General features: G+C 31.2%; 1 protein-coding gene across 1 annotated transcript; it reads right to left on the reverse strand.

The window, feature by feature from the left end:
• Positions 1-12,620: 12,620 nt before the first annotated feature.
• Positions 12,621-15,107, reverse strand: LOC114305163 (receptor-like protein 6). The gene has a single exon (XM_028250274.2). The coding sequence runs from the start codon at positions 15,105-15,107 to the stop codon at positions 12,621-12,623; it is 2,487 nt and encodes an 828-aa protein (XP_028106075.2).
• Between the last annotated feature and the right edge of the window lie 9,570 nt (positions 15,108-24,677).

Genomic DNA, 24,677 nt, shown 5'->3' on the forward strand with positions numbered 1-24,677 from the left:
TGTTTGATTGTTTGATTGGGATTGTTATATTCTGCTTAAAATTGATACATAATCACAAATCAACATCTAGGGGATTTCTAGATTTTTCACACATAATTAAAACTTGCCCCTAGATGATTCGCAGCAGTAGATGTAATAGTTAGGAAAGATAATATAATTGTATAAAGTGAAAATTGAATGCTTAAAAAGGATTTATACAATTGATCAAATTTATCAAAAAGTTTAGTTTGGTTTGATTTTATTTGTTCATGTGAGTAATTGGTGCAAATCCTAGATTTTCCATAGATCTTTAACTTTTACAACTTAAAAACAAGTGTATAAACATGCAATTATGGATCAATTTCTGCTAGGCACCTAGAAGGTGCACATGATGCACATTCATTTCAATTGTGACATAATGTGCGTAGAAGTTACGATGTAATGTGCTTAAAATTATAACTTATACATATTGAATCACACTACGAGTTATGACTCACCGAGTAACTCATTGGGTCATTGGAGTTATGACAGAATGAGATCATATCATATTTTGAGAACATTGTGTTGTAATTTTGTGCAAATCTCATCATTATAATTAGAAAGGGTACAAATCGTGCACAAGTTTTTGGGTTGCACATTATAGATTTTTCATAAAATGACAAGTTCTTTATATGAACTAGTGGTGGGTGTCATGTTGTGTTAGGTTGTATTTATATTGTTTCATTTTGGGTTTGTATCTGAATTATTTCAACACTAACTTAACCCGTTCATTATTTCATATTTTTGAGTCATATCATGTTTGGTATTTGTCTAGTTCATGTCACATTAATGTGTCATATCAAATTTTTTTTACCTTAATTAGTTAAAAAAACTTAGTGTAGAGACCAATTATTGGATGAAATTATTCATAAAAATATTTGCTTTCAATTCAATTTTTTTTCCTTAATTTACAAAATTACATCCTATTATTATATATTTTTTTATTAGATTAAAATAGTAGGAAAAAAAATTATCTTCAATCAAGAAAAAAAATATTAGCCTTGAAATTTCTATTTCACATATTTTTTAATCAATTAGATGGAGTTACATAAGTAATTCAAAAATGTTATGGTACCTTTTAGTAGAAATAATATTAAAATTTGTAAATAATTATTTATTAAACAAGTTATCTATATCAATTTCGTGTTATACAAGTTTAATACTAACTTAACCTGTTTAATACTCATATTATTGGATCGTGCCATATTTGTGCTTGTGTCTGAAAATGGATAAGTTAACTTGTTTAACTCTTAAGTATTTATTGTGGGATGCGTGGGTCAAATTTGTGGTCTATAGACTATATGGAATAGACACAACTAACATGTCTACTACTATTGTGTTCCACAAGAGTTCTCTTATAGATATTAAATTTGTGTGTTACGTGCTTATTAATTTAGAGAGTAAATTGGTGCTCTCATGGATGTGTTAAAGTGTGTGTTAAAATGTGCGTTATATGAGGGTAGAATCCAATTGAATGAGTTAAATATATAGAGTATTAGTTGATAAAATTTCAAAAAATCCAACTAGAAGGACAAATAAAGAAGGTAAATTACGCCATTAATCCCTATAGTTTAAGCGAATTAATTTTCACTTTAATCTCCGTAGTCTTAATTTGAACATTTGAATCCCATATTTTCATTTTTTGTTGCAATATTGTCTGCTGGTCATGTGCCTTTTATTTTTGGGTTTGGTTATGGTGTGCAACTTACACCTTACACCTTATACCTTACACTTACACCTTACACTTACACCTTTTGTAAAAAATTAAACCTTACACTTACACCTTTTTTGAGGTTGCACACCATGTGCAACCCACTTACACCTTACACCTTACACTTACACCTTACACTTACACCTTACACTTACACTTTTTATGTAAGTGGCACATGGTGTGCACTTGCACACTTAAGAAAACTCCTTTATTTTTTGGATGGAAAAACAACTCAAGAATCAGTAACAAATAAAAATAAATAGAAAAATATAAATAATTTTGAATGATATACAAATATAACAAATAACATAGATAACCAATAAAAATGATCAATATTTGATAAAATTTGACTTAAATTTTATTTTCAAAATTTAGTTATGCAAATAATTTTGGGGTGTGAATTTTTATAATTTTGAGTACAAATTACTAAAATTTTGGAGTTACAAAATATATTAATTCAAAATTATATTAGTAACTACTTATAGTATATAGAGTTTTAAATTTTTTGGGATGCGATCGCCCCTATGCACCCGAGAAATTAGAGGAAATATCATTTTACCCCCCAAACTTTTACGCGTTTTTCAATTTGAACCCCAAGCTTCGATTAATATCAATTTTCCACCTAAACTTTTGGGATTTTGATCAATTTGACCCCTGCTGTCACATTCTGTCTACAATTAGAGAGAATATGTTGACGTGGCACCAAAGTTCATTTTTAATTTTATTTTTACCCCAAACTATACCTTAAATATCAATTTGACCCCCAAATTAAAAATCAATCTGCTCCCCACGTCAGCACATTCCGTCCAATTATTGACGGAATGTGACAGCAGGGGTCAAATTGATCAAAATTTTGAAAGTTTAGGTGTAAAATTAATATTAATCGAAGTCAGGGGGTCAAATTGAAAAGTGAGTGAAAATTTGGAGGGCAAAATGATATTTTCTCGAGAATTTATTCAATGCTCTAAGAGCAAATCTTAGTGGTGCTCCAAAGTAGTAGTTATTGGTCTAACTTATAGGACCTATTACTTTTGTGTTAGAATTTTAGGAGACCATTGATTAGGTGTCAACTTATAAATGGAATAGAATAGTGCTCAGGAGCATTGAATAATATGCACCAATGTAGCTTGGGTTGAAACCATTGTTTTATTATATTAAAAATAAGTGAGAACCAATCAATAATGAATAATTAAATAAACATATCTTTAACATTTAAACATAACACACATGAAGAGCAAAATCTTATTTAATGCAAGCTAATATAATTAAATTCAACTCAAACTTAAACATAACTATACAAATTAAATCCATATCCATTAATACAACCAATATAAATTAAATCAACGGCAAAATCCAATTCAAACTTCTACTACTTCCTTCTTTCACCTAAAAAAAAAAATTGTATGTAGAAAATTATTATGTGCTATCAAATCTATTGTAATAGACTAATTAAATGAAGACATATCAATATAAATAAAATTTAAAAATACATATATAGGTTTGATTGTTGGGCTGGTTTGGTTTAGGCAAAGCCTAAACAAAAAACAAATCCAATCTTATAGGTTTGACAATTTGAAAAAACAGAACCAAACCAACGCCCTAAAAAATCAATCCAACTCGGCCGAAGTGGTCAATTTGGTTTGATTATTTAGCTATTTGGTTGATTAGATAATTTGAACACCCCTAAATAAAATCATAAAATGCAGTTCACTTATTTTAAGATTCAATATATTGAACCTTGTATTAAAAAACTAGACCGACGAATTTATGATTCTTTGCTTACCGCTAACGATAAGTAAAATCATTGTTCTAGTGCTGAGAGGAAGGTCACATTGTGTGATAAGCATCACGAGATCATGTGATAAGTTGATTATGTTGTGTGGTATGTTGAGTCAATTTTAATAATAAATAAAAGAATAAATTATATTATTAGTATTTATAATTTGAGTGAAATGTCATTTTAGTTCCCATATTTTTAATTTGCATAATTTAAATCTTACACTTTCTATTTGTTGTAATGTGGTCTATTTGTTATGCGCCGTTAACAATTTAAACGAAAAAGATCACGTGCAAAATTAGAAAGAGCAATGTAAAATTACAAAGATACTACTTTCATTCCTCTAATTTTACGTGATTTTTTTCCGTTCAAAATTTTAACAGTAAATAATAAAAGGATCACATTGCAATAAAATTAAAGTTATAGAGATCAAATTATTTAAATTAAAACTACTAGAACCAAAGTAAAATATCATTCAAACTAAAGGGACCAACGGTGTAAGTTACTCTTAATGAGGCCAAGAAAAACTTCCAATTTTTTGAGAAAATCATCTCATTTTTATATTAGTTTTGCTTATTATGAATGGCCTCATTTTGTGAGTTTCTCTATTTGCACATCGAAATCTTTCAACACACACTCTTATTAAACACATTAAATGATTTTAAAATTTGATAGGTTGGGTAGTACACAATGCACCATGTCAAAAACATCCCTATCTTTCTAAAACTATAAACTTTTTAGAATAAATTGTTACAATTGAAAAATGAGAAGTCAAAATGAAATTGATGTAAAGTGTAGGGGTATATAATGTAATTTACTTGAAATAATATGAAACAATGAGTTTAAAAATATATTTACATATTAATGATAAACTTTCCAACATTAAAAAGCAATTTTATAAGCTTTATCATATATGTGAAATTATTTTTTTAATTTAGCACTTAATTTTTATTTTCCCTTTAATTTTCATAATTTTTTTTTGAAATATTTTAAAAGTAAAAAACTAGAAATGAAAACATCAAAGAAGAGAATAATACCAAACAAAACCTTTTTTTTTTAATAATAATAATAAAAAAAACTCTAGATTATGGTTTTATTTTTGTCGGTCAATTTTTTTTTTTTTTTTTTTTTTTTTGGAAAAATAACAAATTGGTCTTACTTTACTTTAAAAAAAAATTATTCAACCTTTATCAATTTTCTATTAGAACAATTCAGTCGTGTTTTGCATAAAACACATTCACAAAGTCTTATTTATCATATATTCCTCTTATACTCACGGCATTTAAGAGAGACAATAGTTAGAAAAATATTTCTTTTGTTGATCTTGTTAGTTTTTTTTTTTTTTTTTTCAAATTTTCCTTAATGAGGTGACTGCTAAAGCCCAATATTGTTGTAGAATATTACCAAACTTTATGCAATTTCAGTTAAATTATTTTTTTCAAGTAACTATTAATTTTTTGATGTATTAGGTATTGATCGAGAAGTCGACATGTTAATCATTTTATTTATTTAAAAAAAATTTGTTTTTTTCCTCTGTATTTTTTAAATTTTTTTTTTTTGTGAATTTTAGTAATATTTTAGTCATTTTTAAATTTTTTTTATATATATTTAATTTAGATACACTTAAAAAATACAAAATTTGTCAAACGAGATTGCTACTAACATAGAAAATTGATGAAATTTCTTTATTGTTGTATTGATAGAGATATCCATGGGATGGATGAGATTTTGAGTTAAAAAATTTATATGATAGCATAATTATGTATATGCTTGGACTATGAAAAAGAAATAAATATGATTGTGGATATGAAAAAGTATCATATGTCACGTGAGTATGGAAATTTGGAAATGAATGGAGAATTATTGAATATTACATTTTATCTTGAGCAAATGTTGAGAATTGTAGAATGCTATAATGAACCTTTATAATTACATCTCATTTCATTCATTTTATATAGCTTTGAATATTGTTTATTATGGTTATGCCTTGGGAATTGATTTATTATTTTGAGAAAACAATTGAAAATCTTGAAATGTTTTGGAGAAAATGCGTTTGGTAAGTCTAGATAGGGGGTGTAGATGGTAATGTTAAGTTGTCCTGAGTGTTTAGGGTGAAGGGTCGAAAACATACGCGGATGAGATACAACATGTCTTTCGGTTAGGAGTTGGTAAAGTGAGGGATTGGTAGTGCTTGTTATGCCTACTTGTAAACACCAGCTTAGAGATTACTTGAGTCCTATTTACTACCTCGTATTTCAAGTTTGGAATTTATTGAGATAATGAAGTGTCTTTAAAAGATCATTGCATATGAATTTCAAAAGAATAAAACTTGTGATTTTGAAGCATGACATACCATTGCTTTCATGTACATACAATTGCTTAAACATATATACTTTGTGAAGATAGCTTTATTGAGTTTTATGCTCACCCCTAGTGGATTTATGCAGGAAAGGATATGGTGATTCCGCCTAACTAAGAGTGTGGGAAGTCTTTGGAGAGCACGAGGCTCTTCTTAGTTCTTTTGACAAGCCAATTGTCACGACCCAAACTCGCCTCTATAGGTTTAACATCGCAACCGGCCAGTAATCCTTGGATTACCAAAGGCCTCTGAACAGATAAACGAAAATAAAGGGCTAGCAGAAGCAAATACATGAATATAATTGTCTAATGAGCTGTGCTGACTTATATGAGCGGAATATTTAAAAATTTATATACGCATAACCAAAAGCCATTCATACATTATACCCACACACAATGTAGCATCTTAAGTACAGCCAACAAAACAACAAAGTCTTATATACATAAATAACCCGAACTCATAATACGTGACACTTCAGGAACCTCCACGTAAGGCACGGTGGCTGCTGACAACAAAACACAGATCCAAACAAAAGCCTTCAGGCTCGATCTCCAAAAGGCCCACCTATACATATATATACACAAAGTGAGCTAAAACCCAGTGAATAACATTAAGGTAAAGGGTTAGTGAACGAATTCCGAACATTTCATAATCATAAGAAAAATCATAACATAATCATTCTCATATCTGAACATACTAATGGTACATCCCATAGAATACATCATACATCGTCTTCCGACTAGAGTAATCGGTTCCGGATACCAATTAAACACATATCACCACGATGAAATGACTAACGAGATCTCATAATCACATATATGTCATGGACCCGCATTAACATTTCGTCTCCTATGACTTGGGACTATCTATGAATGCCATAATAGATTTAAAATATAGGACATTCGTTTACGTAAACAAATATCATTTCAGAAATCATAACTTATCAAATCACATTTGGAACATAATTCATATGAACATATCTTTGCAATAACATTACTCACAGTGGGTTCCCGTAAACGGTCAATCGAACGCCGGGCGTTGACCTACAAACACAAAAGTGCATAACACAAACATGTCTTATCATTACACATGTTCACATAGCTGTTATGGCTTAGCTCTCTTACTTTAACTTCTTATTCATTTCATGCCACATAACTTATTCATATTGCCCATATACTCGGATTCGACACATATTTTCTAATTCACTTTACATACATCGATTCTTAGCTCATGACTCTTTAATAACTCATAATTCATGTCTACATATGCTTAGAAATGAATGGAAATGAAATGCAGAACAACTTGTCAAAATGCACTAAAAATGGTCTGGTCGCTCGAGCGCAACATTGGTCGCTCGAGCGGACCGGCTTGTCTGAAAAAGTACTGGTTGATCAAAAGCCCCAAAAGTTAAACATAATTCTTTTGTTTTCTTTAAAAATGCTCTTTTGGTCACAAACCAATAAAAATTTCAAAACTGATCGAGTCGAAGTCCGTTTTTGTTCAAATTTAAACATAGCTCTTTCATAACCTTACAAATGTATTCCAAGTTCATACTTTTGCAATTTGGGTATCAACTCTTTATTTTTCTCAAAATTTCTCTTTTAAGCAAATAAATCACAATTTGTTCAAAAATTCTAATTAAATTATATACAACTCTAAGCTCCATATAATCAAGTAAAAGTGCATAAAGAAGTGTGGGAAAAATTCCTACCTCAAGCCAAGAAGCTTTCAAATTTTTCGGCAATAGAAATTAAATCTGTTCGGAGCCAAACGACGCCTTTTCCGCTCTCTAAGTTTTGATCCAAAGCACTAGGGGTCAAAAATGACTTACACTAGATCAAACCCACGAAAAACCAACATTGGAACCCTTTTTATTTTCTTTCTCACGGCAAGACCCCAAAGGTTGAAAGAAAAATCCTATTTGGTCACTTTTATATATATATAGTATAAACAAATATCTAACCAAATATCTAATCATACATATATACACTTATATATATATATATATATATGTATGTATATTAATTTAAATAAATTTCAACATCTTTAATGATAAAAGTAAATATAATATTTTCTCACCACAAAATATATTTCATTTAATGATACACACCATAAATATTCATAACTCTGTTATGGTAATCAAATAATAATAATAAAACCACAACATTATTACATGGTTACTAACGGGTCACAATTCAATCAATTGAGCTCAAAATGAATGGAGTTTAATAATTTAAAATAAATCTCCAACTGAGATTAAAGTATAAATTCAATTTAATTCAACTCCTTATAATGTCTTAATGATTTTTCTGGAAGAAAAATTAGATTTATTAGTTATTTTTCTATTTTTCTTTTATTAGGAGAAATCGTATGGGCTTTCTCAAGTATTGGCTTTGGTAATAAGATTGGGTGCAATGCAATGCTACATGGTCGGACCTGAAATTTTGGGCCTCGAAGAGAACTTTAAAGATGGGCTTCGAATGGGTTCCTCTACCATACACACCACTATTTGGGGTGTGTATTAAATATAATTGGGGAAATTACCCACAAGTCCCATATGGAACATGTGGACACCATTTAATCTCATAACTTTTTGGATACACCCAAAAGTCCTTTCCTCAATCTCTCTGGTTTTTTCCTCCCTTTTTACGTTTTCTTCTGTCTCTTTTTTTCTACATTTTTCTCTCATCGTCTTCGTCATAGACGATGGTGCAAGTGTTCATGTCTTTTTCCATTGATCGGGGTTCACTGATAACCGCCAACCATCGAAATCAACTCGTGATTTCACTCTCACCGACGGCGAAGATATATATTTCCGACAAAGAAGATGAGTGGATCTACTTAGATCTGAGTAGATCTACTTCAGATCTACATCAGATCTGAGTAGATCTACATCAGATTTGGATAGATCTACATCAGATTTGGATAGATCTAAACAAAAAATAGTTGTCGGAGTACAATACTCTCTCTACATCCGCCTTTCTCCTTCGATCTCTTTTTTTTTTCTCTGCTATACACTTCTGTTTTTCTGTTCTAATGGAGAAAATTTTCGAATTCTGAACAAGTAGTTTTCGAGTTTTAGTTACAGGCGGTGAAAACTGTAAAATTTTGCAGTTTCAAAATTTTTTTTTGGTGCTAGAATGAATCATGGTTTAAAACTGTAAAATTTTGCAGTTTTATAACATTCTTTAGAATTGTAAAATTTTACAGTTTCATAACATGTTTTAAACATTCCAACGAGTCTCCGGCGATGTTGAACATTCCGACGAGTCTCCGACGACCGTTTGACGGAAGTCCGACGGTAGTAAAATGTGAACAGTGTCTGTAAATTAAAAAAAAAAAAGGATTTTTTAGTAACAATTAAAAATGTATTGGACTAATTGGTGCAAGTATTTTGTTTTGGGATTAGCTGGGTTTTGAACTTAGTACATGGGACTTATCAGTAAGTTCCCCAATATAATTTATCATAATTGTGATGCTAGTGTAACAAATGCCCGAACTAAAAAAATGATCATAATCAAATATCACTTAAGGTATAATAAGAAATTTTTTTTGTTCATAACTAAAATAATAATCATAATAGGTCATAACTAATATCACAATAAGTTATGATCAATACTAAAATGAGTCATAACTAAATATCGTTTCAGACATAACTAAACACATCTTCAAACATAACTAAAATAACAATAATAGGTCATAACTAAATCATAACCAACACCATAATGACTAACTACAAAATTTGTAACTAATAATTGAATATTAGTTATAACTCATAAATACACATGCCATTCAATCATTGGTTTATTGCATTTCAAATGTAATTAATAATTGATTATTTGATTCATATGTAATAATTATCATATCTCTACAATTTGAAAAGTAAATTTATTTTTGAGTTGTTATTAATTTTTTTTAAGATAACAATTAATATGTTAGTAGTTAGATTATAATATAGGTCAGCATCTCTTCATAGGTTCGAATCTAAAATCTTACTCAACTTAGCACCTAAGTATCGCCTTCATAAGCACTTCAGAAACGGTCCAGGCTTCAATAATTATTAATTTCAAAACACATTTATATTTAATAATTTATTATCAATATGGTAATGTTTGTATACACATGATATATCACATCATGATATTTTTGAATTCTTTATACTAAAAAATAACTCATGTTTATTTTTATTTTTATAGAAATAAGCTCTTTTTATGAAAAATATTATGCATAAAATGGACAATTTATTCAATTTTTTGTTTTTTTAAAATACAAAAATACATGTGTCATTTGCAATGAAAATTTTTATGTATAGTACAAATTCATTTTATTATAATGTTATTTCTACTAGGTCTCATTTAGGAAGTTAACTATTTTAGTTGGCTTTCTGACTTTTTTGCTATTTTAGCGCGGCTAAAAAAATTGTGTTTGAAAAAATAATAGGCTTTTTTTTGTAGTTGATTTGATAGTTGTGAGAGAAAAAATGAAATAATTATGGATTGAATTTGACATTTTGTCTTATTACTTATTTTATCCTTTTTTGTTTTTATCGGCTATTTTAGCCCAAATAACCCTTCCCAAATGGGCCCTAAGGATTATCATGATATTATTGAATCCTTGTGCAACTCCATCCAACCTAAATTAAAATTTTGAGGCTAATATTTTAAAAAATAAAATAAAATTTACAGATAATATATTTTTTGTCAACTAGTTTAGAAGTAATCAAGTAAAACAAATATAACATAGATTTAATTTTGTAAATTAGGGAAATAGAATTGAGTTAAAATTAAATTTTTCATCTATAGATATTTTATTTTTTCATCAAGTAGAGATTATTTTCATTAAATTTATTTTGTAAAGAAAACTTTTAATTTTTTCATACACTCGATACTTTTAACTAAGGATAATTTTTTTGACATGACGTGTTCACATAGCACGAATCGAACACAGACTGAAAATGACATGACACAATAATATGAAATAACAAATCGGTTGAATGTGTTAGTGTTGACTTAATTTTGGCAAAAACTCAAAATAACATGACACAATTACGGCCTAACACTACACGACGCCCACCTTAGTTGCAACTTATTTAGCTGACAATAAATATTAAACAAAAATCCATCCATATTTGGCAAATGCTTGAAAATCACATTTTTTGAAATTTTATTTTTAGTGAATCTTTTAAAAAAATTTATTAGAATTTTTTTTAATAATTATTTTCAAGTGCTTCTCTTCTATAAAGATTTAAATTTTTGAAAAAAAAAATGTATATAAATCAAAGAAAAACTAAAATCAACAAAAAAAAAAAATGAATACCAATTTGTGAAAATTTAACTTGACTTGAAAACATGCATATAAATTCGTATTGAAAACATGTTGTTCATAATTTCTAATGTCAACATGAATTATTTTACCATTTTGTTTTCTTCTTCTCAACTTGGATCTAAATTTGTTATTTTAGGCGATTGGAATTACAAAGTTGTGAATTCGATTTCTCCAAAAGAGTTTTTTTTTTTTTTTTTTCATGTAATCTATTATCTTTCTACTTACATACATGCATGTAACTAACTATATATTCTAGCAGTCAATCGTGAGTGTCAAATTTGAAACATAGAAGTAGGAAATGAAAAGGGATATCATGGTTCACAATCAAATTAAAAACAAACAGCTTTAATTAATAGGAAAACATGGTAGTACCTTTACTTCAAACAAGCTCCACTTAGTTCTTAACATGTCATCTTGCTCCATGTCGGTACCCAGGGCCGGCCCTACCCTAAGGCAGGTAAGGTACAAGCCTTAGGCCCCAAATTTTGGCCCAAAAATAGGGCCCCCAAATTTAAAAAATTGTTATAGGCCAAATTTTTTTTTTTTTTTTTTTTTTGATTTGAAGATCAATTTAAAGGGCCCCAAATATTTTATTGGGCCCATGTATAATTTAACCCATATTTATTTATAAATGTGTTTGGCCCATATTTATTAAAATGAAAATATATAAATAAATATAAAAAAAAAACAAAAATTGAAAATTTGTTTGGGCCCAACCCAAACCATACATACAAATACAATATACAATTCATGTCTAGTGCACTGCTAGTGTGGTGAGTGCCTCTGTTTTCATTAAGTGATGAAATGAAATGAAATGAAAGACTTTCAACTTGAAGGCAGCAGACGCAGAGCATAGCGTAGTACATTGTGAGTAACTCACTCTCCCTCTTTCACACACCCTCCTCCGGCGAATCACTCTCTCTCCCTCTTTCACACACTCCTCCTGGATTGCATATAGAATATTATTGACTATTCCAGTTACCGTTGCCTCTGGAGAAAGAAGTTTTTCAAAGTTAAAATTGATCAAATCCTACCTTTGATCAACAATGTCACAAGAAAGATTGAATGGATTAGCTATATTGAAAAGGATTTGGTAGATAAATTAGATTATACAAACTTAATTAGTGATTTTGCAGCTAAAAATGCAAGAAGAGTAGTATTTAAGTGATCGTTGGGTTAATTGTAAGCTGGATATTGCTAAACTATAAAGCAACAAAAACAGTTTTTAATGTTTTTGAGTCATTGTACTGATTTCTTCCTATCTTAATATATGAAACTAAATTTTAGTTTATAATTTTAATGATTATATGTTCAAGTATACTTAAATAAAAAATTTGTGGATACTTATCATTTTATGCATAAATTTTTTATTAAAAAAAAATATATTAGAGGGGCCCCATTTTCATAGTGCGCCTTAGGCCCCACAAATCTCAGAGCCGGCCCTGTCGGTACCTAACCTCATTCGATCTGTTCTTCTGATGACGCATTTTCACTCTAAAACTTCTCGCAAGCCATTCTTCTTTCCTTCGAATGATGCAACTTCCTATCACCAAACCAAATACTACTCCACTTCCATATCCCATCAACACTGCTTCCCAACCAAAGCCATCAAATTTGAACTTAAAATTGTGACTAAATGAGGATGGTAAAGTTGGTGATTCTATTATATGGACATTCCCACAATTCTTTGACAATGGAAACCCGCACAAGCCTAGATTTCCCTCATATGAAGTGTTTGAAAATGTTTCAAACTGCTGGCCTCGTGGAATAATCCCAGTTAGATTATTTTGCGAGACATCAAAAACTTCAAGGAATGTCAAGCTTGTTAGTTGTTGAGGTATCTCACCAGAGAGGTTGTTTTGGGATAGATCTAAGGACTCAAGCTCAGTTAGATGCGACAAGGACAATGGAATCGGACCTGTGAAACCATTTCTTGAAAAATTTAGGACACAAAGGGCTTTGAGTCTTCCAATAGATATGGGAATCTTTCCATCAAACTTGTTGTGCGAGAAATCAACAGCTTTGAAGATGGTGATGACCCTTACGAGTTCCATTTCCTGTCCTTTACTCATTATGGTTATCGAATAATAATTACCATAACCATCACCCATATAATTTAAGGAGGATTTGTCTTCATCATCCATCATCATTGAATGCATGCTCTCAAAGTATTTTGATGGCAAAGTACCTGTAAAGTCATTGTGAGATATGTCAATGATATGTAAATTGGTGAAGGCTAATCTCTTCCTTGGTTGCTCTATGGGACCGTGAAATTTATTATCTCGCAAGACAATAACCTTCAATTGGGGCAGATTCCCCAACCAAAATGGAAAAGCATCTTCTATGAAATTATGACCCAGATTCAAAATTTCTAGGTTCGTGCAATTCGCCAATGATTTTGGAAGCACCCCTTGCAATCCATTGTGGCTAATGTCAAGTTCCTGTAACATGCTTGCATATCCAAATGTTTGAGGGATACCATGGAAATTGTTTCTTTTCAAATTTAACGAGGTTAAATTTCCATTGAAGTTCCCCAAACAGGTAGGAATTAATCCGGCCAATTTGTTATTGGACAGATCGAGATATACAAGGGAATGAAGATTGCAGAGTGGATTGAGTTCTTCATTTAGGTAGTTGTTTGAAAGGTCTAGCGTCTGCAAATATTCCATTTGGGTTTTTAGAAATTCAGGAATTTTACTTATGTTGCAAGACGACAATTGTAATATCCAAATTTTTTGGAAAGAGAAGGGAGTGGAGTTGGTGGTGGTCAATGATAGACCACTGTTTGAAAGATCCAAAGAAATCAAATATTCAAGCTTTGCAAATGTGTCCAGCTCAACAGTGTCACTTAAATTATTTGACGAAAGATCAAGACTGAAAAGGTTCACGAGATGAAACAAGGAAGGAGGTATTGTCCCATTGATTGAGTTACTGCCTAAATATAGATACATTAGATTTGGAAGGCCAGTTATTGATGATGGAATGGGACCTGTTAGTTGATTGTTTGAGAAATCTATAAAAAAAAGTTGCGAGAAGTTGGGAAAAAGTTGAGGAATTGGGCCTTCAAAATTGTTGTATGAAAGATCAAGCAGAGTTAATCGCGTGAGGTTTGTAAGCCATCTCGGAATCGTACCAGAGAAATTGCAGTCACCGAGGTGTAGCCGCTCCAAGTTTTTAAGATGGCCAATTGAAGATGGGAATTGACCATTGATCAATTTATTCCCTCGAAGTGCAAGCCAAATTAATCGCGTGAGGTTTCCAAGCGATGTCGGAATGGTACCGAAGAGATTACAGTCACTGAGGTGTAGCTCCTCCAAGTACACAAGTTGCCCGATGGAATTAGGTAGCTCTCCGGTCAAATCTATTTCAGAGAGATCCAACGACCCAAGGTGCCTAAGGTGCCGGAGAGTTCCATTAATAAAACTTGCAAGTTTACCTGTGAGTTCTCTGTTACCTTGTATTGGGCCAGAAAGATAGGAGACAGAGAGGTCAAGATGGGTCAAATTTGTGAAACGGCCAAATGAAGGTAAAATTTGAGAGTGATTGAAGTTGTTGTAAGAAAGGTCGAGGTGTTGAAGGTGAACAAGATTGAAGAGGCTGCTGTTTGGATGGATGGTACCATATAGGCAGTTACAAAAGAGGTCGAGCCCAACGACATGAGAAGTGGTGTTATCACATGTGACCCCATCCCATGCACAACAATCTGTACCCTCTTTCCAATTATCAGTATTATGTGAACCAGAAGCTCTGTAGCAATCAACAGAAACAGAGCAATTGAAGGAAAAGAGTTGCTTAAATTGGAGCAAAGCAGTGCTCTCGTCATTATGGCAAAGATGTGAAGACGAAGACGAGCAGAAAATTAGGGAATACAGGAGGATACATATTGTGAGTTGATAATTGGATAGTAAGAAACCCATTCTTACACCAGTATTGGGTGGTAGAGAGGGAATTGGATATGATGCTTCTTCTATATGCACTCTCCTATTTATAACTGAATAAATAATTCAATAATCAAAAAATATAAACTGAAAATTGTCATTGTATAGTCTCACATATTACCATTGTATCAGTTTAATGGATTCCATCACTTGGTCAATTTTATTAATAATATAAAGATAAAATATAAGATGATAAATTACTTTTAGTAAATAAATGTAATTCAGCTTGTTTGGTTTGTGAATTCTGAATTCACTTTTTAGAAAATTAAAATTTTTTATTTTTCATATTTTTTTGTTTTCACTGAATTCTTTTTATATTTTAAATAATTTTTTTTTTAAATTTTTAGATATACCTAACATAAATACACTTAAAAAGTATAATGTTGGTGAAAAAAATCTTTAAAAAATTCACTAAATACCGAAAATACAAATATATATATATATATATAAATTCAGCACATTTTTCGTATTCTTGTATATTTATGGATTTCTTGTCCTGAAATTTTCAATGACAATAAAATTATGCGTCTAGAATTTTTATATAGGATTTTTTTTTTAAATGTGTAATTTAAATTCAAGTTTTATATTGCATGGGATGAATGGAAATTACATATTACATATTTTTTATGCATTTTCTTTTATGACATTCAACCTCATTAAGTTTCTATATATATTTTCCCATCCATCTAATATTAATGAGACATATTATAATTAATTTACATGTAACATTAGGACACAATTAAAAGTAAAATGTTCAAAATAAGTTTTTGGTGAAAGTGTAGACGTTTGACAAGAAAAATATCATGTTTGGCTCATATGTCAATTTTTTTTAATCAATTTTATTAATGCCAGTGGATGAAAGAGTAAGAATTTGCTTGTTACAATTTAAAATGAGGGAATTAAATGCAAATGTATTGTGCACGCATCGAAAAATGTTACATAAGGCTAAATATCATTCTAATAGATGAAAAACAATTTAAATCCACAAGGAAGATACAAAATTTGGGAGGATTCCAAGCTCGTCACAAAAATTCCATTTTTACTCTCAATTTAACTTCTTATTTACTTTTTACTCATCGAATTGTTCCAAAAATTGTATAACTACTTGTTCTACATCAATAATTAACCCTCCACTAAAATTATTTAATAAGCCCTTTGTGATCTTGATTACAAGATTTACTTTTAAAAAATGATGCATAATCTAATGTTTATAAAAGCATAAATTTTCAAGTAAACTACTATTTAGAAAATAATTACTTAAATTATTTGGAATTAGTTTCATTTATTTTTATTTTTATTTATTTTTATTTTTTAAGTTATAAACATTATTCTGTAATCTAGGTTTTTCATAAATAAAGAAAAGTGTCACGTTACAAATAGTGCTACATAACCATTAGGCCAAACGAAAAGCTTACTAAAAGAAAATTGAAAGCTCTTGTAACTGTATTAATCATGGTGAAAATTCTTTAGTAACAAAAACACAATTTCAGATGGTAAATGGGAAATTATTTTTTAGAATTTTAATGGGGCAATTGAATTGTCAAACACAAATCTTGATCATTGCGTGGTTGGTAAAATTTGTATTAAGGTTGTGTGGACAAAAAAAATTAACTAACAATAGCTCAACCCAACAATAGTGATCACACCTAACTCAACAATCATATAATATAACCCTCATAATGAGATAAAAATAAAATATGCTAAACTTTTTTTTTTTTCATTGGATTTGAATCCATAACCTTAGACCACTACATAACTATTAGGCCAAATGATTTGAGACAAAACCTTAATACAAATTTCATCATTGTATATAATTTTTGGTGAACAAATATATAATTTTTGGTAAACAAATGTAATCGTCCTTGTATTATGAATGAACAAATGTAACTGTTAATCCTATGGTTTGATTTTGATGATGTCTAAAATATTATAAAATAAATTACGATTTTTTAATACACATTTTTTTACAATCATTTGACACAAAATATGAAAATAAAAATTGTCATTTTGATATAGACTGCACCGTTTTAAAAATAACTGAATTTATTGTGCATCTTTTGAATACTTTAATTTAATATAAAAATATATAAAAATCAATTCAAATCATTTCCATTTCTTTTCTTATTCATTCTCTTCCTTTGATTGATTTGAAGTGTTTCTTGGCAAGAATGATGCAAGTCCAAAAGGCTAATGAATTCAAATGAAAGAAAAATAGAAGGAAAGAGGAGCCTACCTAGAATCTCTTTGCAATGGCTAGTTTTTTTTTTTTTTTTTTTTTTCTATGGCTATAAAATAAGATTTGTGGAGAAAAAAAATGACATAGAAGTGAAGTGAAGAAAATTTGTGATATTCAAGAGTTCAAAATATTGTCTGGAATTTTTTGTTGAGCTATATAATTTTCTTTGAGAAATTTATTGAGTGTTTGAGCTTTTATTGTAAAAGGGTTTCCAATCCCTTATCATTTTTCTAGTAAAAGAGAGTTATATTTTTGTGAGTGATTTTTTTATTTAAAATCACTTGGGTTAGGTGTGACTAGCATCGGATTTACAATTAGTTGGTTGGAGTGATCGGGGTTGATCAATTATTAAGGTTCACTAGCACCTGTAAAGCTAGGAGTGCAATTTCTATTTGACGCATAGTGAAGAACTCTCAAGGAGGATCTTGAGGAGTGGATGTAGGCTTGGTTTAAGCCGAACCACTATAAATTCTATATTTGCATTCTCTTCCCTTCCTTCACTTAATTTATTTTTATTTGAGCATCCCCATCTCTTCCCTTATATTCCCTCCTTACTCAAAATAAGGAGCTTTACTGTCAAAACACATCCCTAGCAGTTCCCCTATTCAACCCCCAAATATAAGTTTTGCTACAGTGACTCCCTACAAATAGGGAGTCACTGTAGCTATAATACCCCCAATATAATACAAATAACCCAACCCATAAGAGAAATGAATATAACATAATCGGTACACTTTCATATAACAGAGTTCGTATTTCAAAAGGGATTACATGCATTATACATTCATATACGTTCATTCTGAATCTACAACATGTAATACAAGTTAATAATAACAAAATAAATGCCCTACGAGCGTACATCTTTCCAAGATATCACTTGGTTACAACAAAAGAAAGAGTCTTAAGCTCTATACATGTAAAGCCCTCAGCTTGAATAAACATTTAAACATAAATATAACAAAAATAGAGCCTTCAACCCTCAGTCCTCCCAAGCTATGTCCTTCGAGGAAGCATATCACCAGTACCTGAAAATGGTTTCCCAATTAGGGTGAGCCAAAGCCCAGCAAAGATAAACTAACACAATATATGAGATTTAACTAAGACATAAATGTCAAGTATATATATTCATATTCAATACTTATGACAACACACATTCTCCACATAGATAAGCGATATTGATATCCGTATCTCAATTCTTTTCCTTCTATTTAGGTTATTTCCTTTAAATTCGTAGACCAAGATTATAGCTCTTCGGATGACTCAACTACGATTACAACTCAGGGGCTTCCAATCATCACAACAATCACATAGGCACTTCAATCTCGCCATTTTACAGAAATTTCGTCCGCGGGATCAGCACCCATGTATACAAATGATTTTGGGACTTTTACCCTAGACACTCCGGCCAACTTAATTTCAATGGAGTCCGTCCCCTATCTCCTCCCAAACTTGGAGTACATCCCATTTCTTCTCCCAAACAAGATACATATACAATGTATTTAAGACACCGTCATATTTAATGACAATCAATTTCACATATTCAATGTATCTAACATACCGTCATATTCAATGACATAATTAGATGATTAGTTTCAATTCACCTAATTCTCATACAGTTTCTATAACAATCATACCTATCTTCCACCGATAGCCCAAAATAGATATACAATCTTTACAACAGATAATTTATCAAATTTCCATAGGTGAGTGGTTTAACAATTCCAACTACACCATTCATTTATACATCTACTCAATTTCATATTTCTCATACCAATTTCATTGTTTGTACAAAATAATTATTCAACACAATTTAGGGAAAACTTTCCTCTTTTCCAAATATCAACCCCAAGGTCAAATTTCACCATTTTAACTCAAGTAACCTCATATTCAATACCCCATATACATTTATGGAGCCCCATGTAGAAAACCCCTCTTTCAAATTTTAAACCCAAACCCTAGCTTCACCCAAATCCTTCTAAATTTCACCATTTATACAAAATGACAAATACCTAGGTTAAAAACCATATTAAAGTGTAGAATATCCCTACCTCAAGTGTAGAAGCTCAAGGAGATGAAGAAGAACCTCAAAAGTGTCCAAACTCGACTTTGCTCGGATCAAGAGGAAGCCCACAAGGTGCTCTAACTCTTTATCCAAGGGAGTATGGTAGAGAGATGCTTAGATCAAGGAGTATTTGTAATGAGAGAGAGAGAGAGAGAGAGAGAGAGAGAGGGTGTCGGATTAGGGTTTTTAGCAAAAAGGAAATCAAAAAGTAATATAAAATTGCTCAACTGCGAACTGATATACGCGATCCTTACTCGAGCGAAGGAGTTGTCACTCGAGTGACCAGACACAACAAGTGACCTCGCTTGAGCGCAGAATACATACCTTCAGAAGTTTTACAGACGCACACCCATGCTCGAGCGCAAGAAGCCTCGCTCGAGCGAAAACCTCAACCTTCCCAGAAATTCTGCATCTGGGCGAAATACTGAGAGCACTCAAAGCTCGCTTAAACGCAAAAAGTCTCACTCAAGCGAAGTAGCAAATTTCACAAGGCTCGCTCGAGCGAAAATAACAACTTGAACAACTAGCAACTAACCTGTTCAGAACACGCCCAACATATTCCAAAACTCAAATTCAAAGAGTGAAAGGAGGAAAACAAGACATGGATACAATATTAAACCAGTCCGGAGTATAACAAAGGTCGGGTCAAAATCGGGATCGCTATAGTAGCTCCCTTATACTTGATAAACTCTTAGTTTATTTCGCGAAGGGTGTCCTCCCGGACATCCCCCCAGATGTCCCGTGAGAGTCTAGAGCCAAAGAAGAAAAATGTTCAAAATTAGCTTGACCAGTTGATCGCCTGGTCGTTCGACTGGTTGACCACTCGGTCAACTGCCCCTTTGCATTGTTCCAGCTATCTTGCTGTGCTGCTATGTTGTTGTGTGTCGCATTTGTGTTTTATTATTAAAAAAATATTTAAATTTAAAAGTAATTAAAAATATTATTTTAATAGAATAGAGAAAGAATAGAGAGTTTGTTGGGAGAAGTAGATGAAAAAGTAATTCCTAAAATAGGGAATGAATTTTTTAATAATATTTTAGGGTAAAATTTAGGTAGGCTGATAGGGATGCTCTTAGTCTCATTCATAATGCATCTATTTCTTATTTGGATTATATTTTAATTTATTACTCATCTTTATTGTTTCATATTGTTAGTTGTTTATTATTTGGGTTAACTTTTTAATTTAGTAATTTATTTAAGAAACCCAATTCACCCCTCCTCTTGGGTTGCTTTCTGGGTAACAGTAACTATTACTCATAATATATAATTTTTGGTAAACAAATGTAATCGTCATTGTATTATGAATAATTTTTTTTGAATCATGAATAGGTAAAAGAATTTGAAAAAACAAATGGCAAATATAAGAGAAATATATTTTACCCCTTATGATTTGAGACAAAACCGCTTTACCCGTTTAGAAAACATAGCGTGCAAGTCTTTCCTCAATGTCACTAACTTGATTTTATTAATAAATTTCATAATATTGTCTATGAGCTTTAAGAAAATCTTTAATAATCTTGATTAGATACCATAAGATTATGTTTTAGGCAAATTACATCGGTAGTTCTTACATTTTGTCACTAGTGCTATTTTGGTCCCTATATTTTTAATTGGCTCAATTTTGATCCTTAATTTTAGATTTTATGTCAATTTGGTCTAATTGATAGTATAGTTAGTGCTGTTGATAAAAATATTATCACCGAATTGATTAAGGTTAACTCACTGAGATGAGTGGACTTATAATTTTTCCTTTAAATTCATGACACATGCCACTTAGTGCTTATTTTTTATTAAAAAATGCTAACAATTGTATTCAGTTGGACTAAATTGAGACACAATCATAAATTCATGATGAAAATCTAATTAATTGAAATTATAGGGACCAAAATAACTTAAGGATCAAAATACAAGGGTTATCAATATAATTTTTCGTAATGTTTTTTTATGATTTTGCTTTTTCAATAAAATTAATTTGGGGGACCTACATGTAGGTTGTAATAGGTGGATTTATTGTCTAATAGGTCCTATGATAATTAATGGCGTTTTTCATAAAATATTATTAAAAAAAGTCATTAATTGTAAATTTTCAGTGACAGTTTAAAAATTTTGTCATAAAAAATGTCACTAATTATGAGTTTTAGCAACAGTTTAAAAAATCATCACAAAAAAATGTCACTAATTTTCAACTTTCAATGACAATTTGAAAAATTTGTCACAGAAAAATGTCATTAATTGCAAGTTTTAGCAACAATTTATAAAAACTGTGACAAAAAAAAGTTTCTAATTGTCAATTTTAGCGACATGCAAAAAATTGTCATAAAAAATTATTTTTATCAATGATTTTCTTAGGACTTGATGGAAATTAAGTTCAACTATTAGAACTTACTGATAATTTATCCTAAAATTATCAGTGGTGCTATTACTACCTCATGAATTATTTTGGACTCATCATTTCTTTGGGCCCCCACTTGTAAATTTTGAAACCCTCAAAATTTATTTTTCCCGTCCCCAAATAATACCAAAATTATCCTTGTAAAAACATTTCACCCATTGAATGCACACCCCCCACACCTCCACACTCCAAAAAAACCCCTCTTCCAAAAAACCCTAACAAAACACACCAAGAAGAAGAAGAGGCAATGTGATTACTGTCTCTGCTGCCTCATCCACCATTGTCATAGTTGGTATGCTCTCTCTTTCTCTCTCTCTCTCTCTCTATATATATATATATATATATACATATATACATATACATATACATATACATAATTTCTTAGTTTTCTCATAATAATTTTTCCTCTTGTAGGAAAAAAATTATAATAATTGGTTTGGTTGGTTTTTTTGGTAGATAATATAAAATTGAGAGTTCAGTAAAAAACTACGAACAATATTATCAAAGCCATGCGATGAAGGAATTAATTTTCAACCTGATAATGGATTTCAGCTACTTCCGATAACTTCTGCAAGTGTTAAAATTTTTACCATTCAATGTGTTAAGAAATTTTCATATTCGGGCCTGTATTCTCGAACTTTAAAAAATGAAAACTTCTACAATCATTAACAATTTTGACCATTCAATGTGTTAAGAATTTTCCATATTCGGACCTGCATTTCTGAACATTACTTATTTGTTCGGGCTTGTATTCCCGAACTTGAAAAAATGACAACTTCTGCAAGCGTTAACAATTTTGACCGTTCAATGTGTTAAGAAATTTTCATGTTCGGACCTGCATTCCCTAACATTACTTATTTGTTTAGGAATGCCTTCCCGAACAAATAAACAATGTTCGGGCCTGTGTTCCCAAATTTTGGTTATATGTTCAGGAGTTCAATCTCGAAAAAATGAAGAACACATTTTATTATTTTTCCTATTTTTTTCAAGAAACTTACCCTTACAAGGCTAATTTTCTCTATAGCGATCCCAGTTTAGACCTGTCAGTCGTTATATTCCGGACTCGGGTCTTGTGGTTTAATATTGTTGTTGATGTCTGTGACAACCGTCACCTTTGATTAGTGCTAATCTATGATTATGCACGATAAGTAATTGATTGAGACGAAATCCTAGCTTGATTTCATTAGCATGTTGCTTAATTGCATTTTTATCTGTTTGCCATTGATTGATCTGTTCATGTTCCAAGTTTCGAACTGCGAATTGAAAGCCTTATCGGTGACCGAATCTGAAATTGATTAGTGTTATATGCTAATTAGAATTTATGTGATTTTATGGTAAGTTTAATTAAAATTTGATTTGGAATGATTGAATTAGAATTGATAATGTTAAACTAATTGAACCTAAGTAATTACACTTTTGCCACTAAGTGGTCTAACTCAAGACCAACTCTTATTACACTTTACATATGTTTTGTACATCATCTTCATCCATTTTGAAGACCAAAACTGAGAGAGAGAGGGAGAGTAGGAGAAAAATTGATTTTATCTAGATTTGGCTTGGAGACTTAGAGGAATTGTAGGAGAATTGCAAAATTGAGCTAGCAAACTTGGAATTCAAGACCTAAGGTAGGAGATTTACCCTCTTGAGCATGAATTTAAGTTGTTTCTTGCATGGTTCATGGTTAATTAGTGTTTAGATTCAAGAATTAACTTAAAGAGTTGAATTGAGAATTAATTCATGTATGCATGTACATATTCTTGAGTTTTGAGGTTGTTTTCATGAGAATTCCCACATGCATGTTCATATTGCAGTTATGGTCCATGAATTCACCATGATTTTGAGCTCAATCTTACATTTGATCATGTTTTGGAGCATTAGAGTTCATGGGAACTCATGCATGTATGATTTTGCATTGTTCCTCATGTTTACATTTAATTGGCGTTCAATTGGTTTACTTTTCGGCTTTGATTTTGTAAATTGATCTTAAAAACATGTTAGCGTTTTCCAGAAAATTGGCCCAAAAGGTTGAGTTTTGATGTATTGAATGCTTGGTTTGAGCTTTGGAGGCAAATCTGGAAAACTCAGAATTTGGCTTCCACGCTCAAGCGAGCACCTTTGTGTTCAGAGCTCCGCTCAAGCGACGGAATGTTGGCTCGAGCATGGATTGCAAGCTCTCAGGTTTTCTGTGTATGCAGACGCACGCTCGAGCGAGGATTGTGTCTCACGCTCGAGCGAGCGTCGAGCGGAGATTTTCAGCAACCAGTACTTTTCATGTTTTTGCAGACCGCTCGAGCGAGGAAGTCTATGCTCGAGCGACCCCTCTGTTTTGGTGAGCTCGCTCGAGCGTAGAAAACCACGCTCGAGCGAGACCCCTATTTTTAACAAATTAAAAAAAATGTTTTCAAGTGCATTTTTGCATCCTCATTCCATCCTAGGCATTCTTAGGCCATGTTTAAGGCATCTTAATGAGGATATTGATGTAGAACCACACCAAGTCAAGATAGGACCTAAGTTGTTAATCCCGAATGTGTAACTTAGTGTCTGTTCGTCCTAATATTGTGTAGGGTTGGTAACCGAGGACGCTGACTAGCCTGTCTATAGCCCAGTGCTTTGTGAGTAACAATGTTGTAAAGATATGTTCAATTATGATTATTTTCTAAATGATCAACTGTACTGTTTCTGAAGTGACACTGTTTACTGAATGAATGTTTGTCCTGTTTTATGAACTGTACTCGTGGCATCCATAGCAACTTACTGTTACTGTTACTGTTACTACTACTGTCACAGAGATCTCTGTCGGTTCCAATACTTGGAACCAATACTGTATACTGTTCTGATGGCCATCGACAGATTGTTTGG

The sequence above is a fragment of the Camellia sinensis genome, chromosome 12 (genome assembly GCF_055761805.1).
Source record: "Camellia sinensis isolate YWXY chromosome 12, ASM5576180v1, whole genome shotgun sequence".
Lineage (NCBI taxonomy): Eukaryota > Viridiplantae > Streptophyta > Magnoliopsida > Ericales > Theaceae > Camellia > Camellia sinensis.

Bases quoted from the DNA above. Each gene is read 5' to 3' on its own strand.
- LOC114305163 (XM_028250274.2), bottom strand. From the start codon at position 15,107: ATGGGTTTCTTACTATCCAATTATCAACTCACAATATGTATCCTCCTG.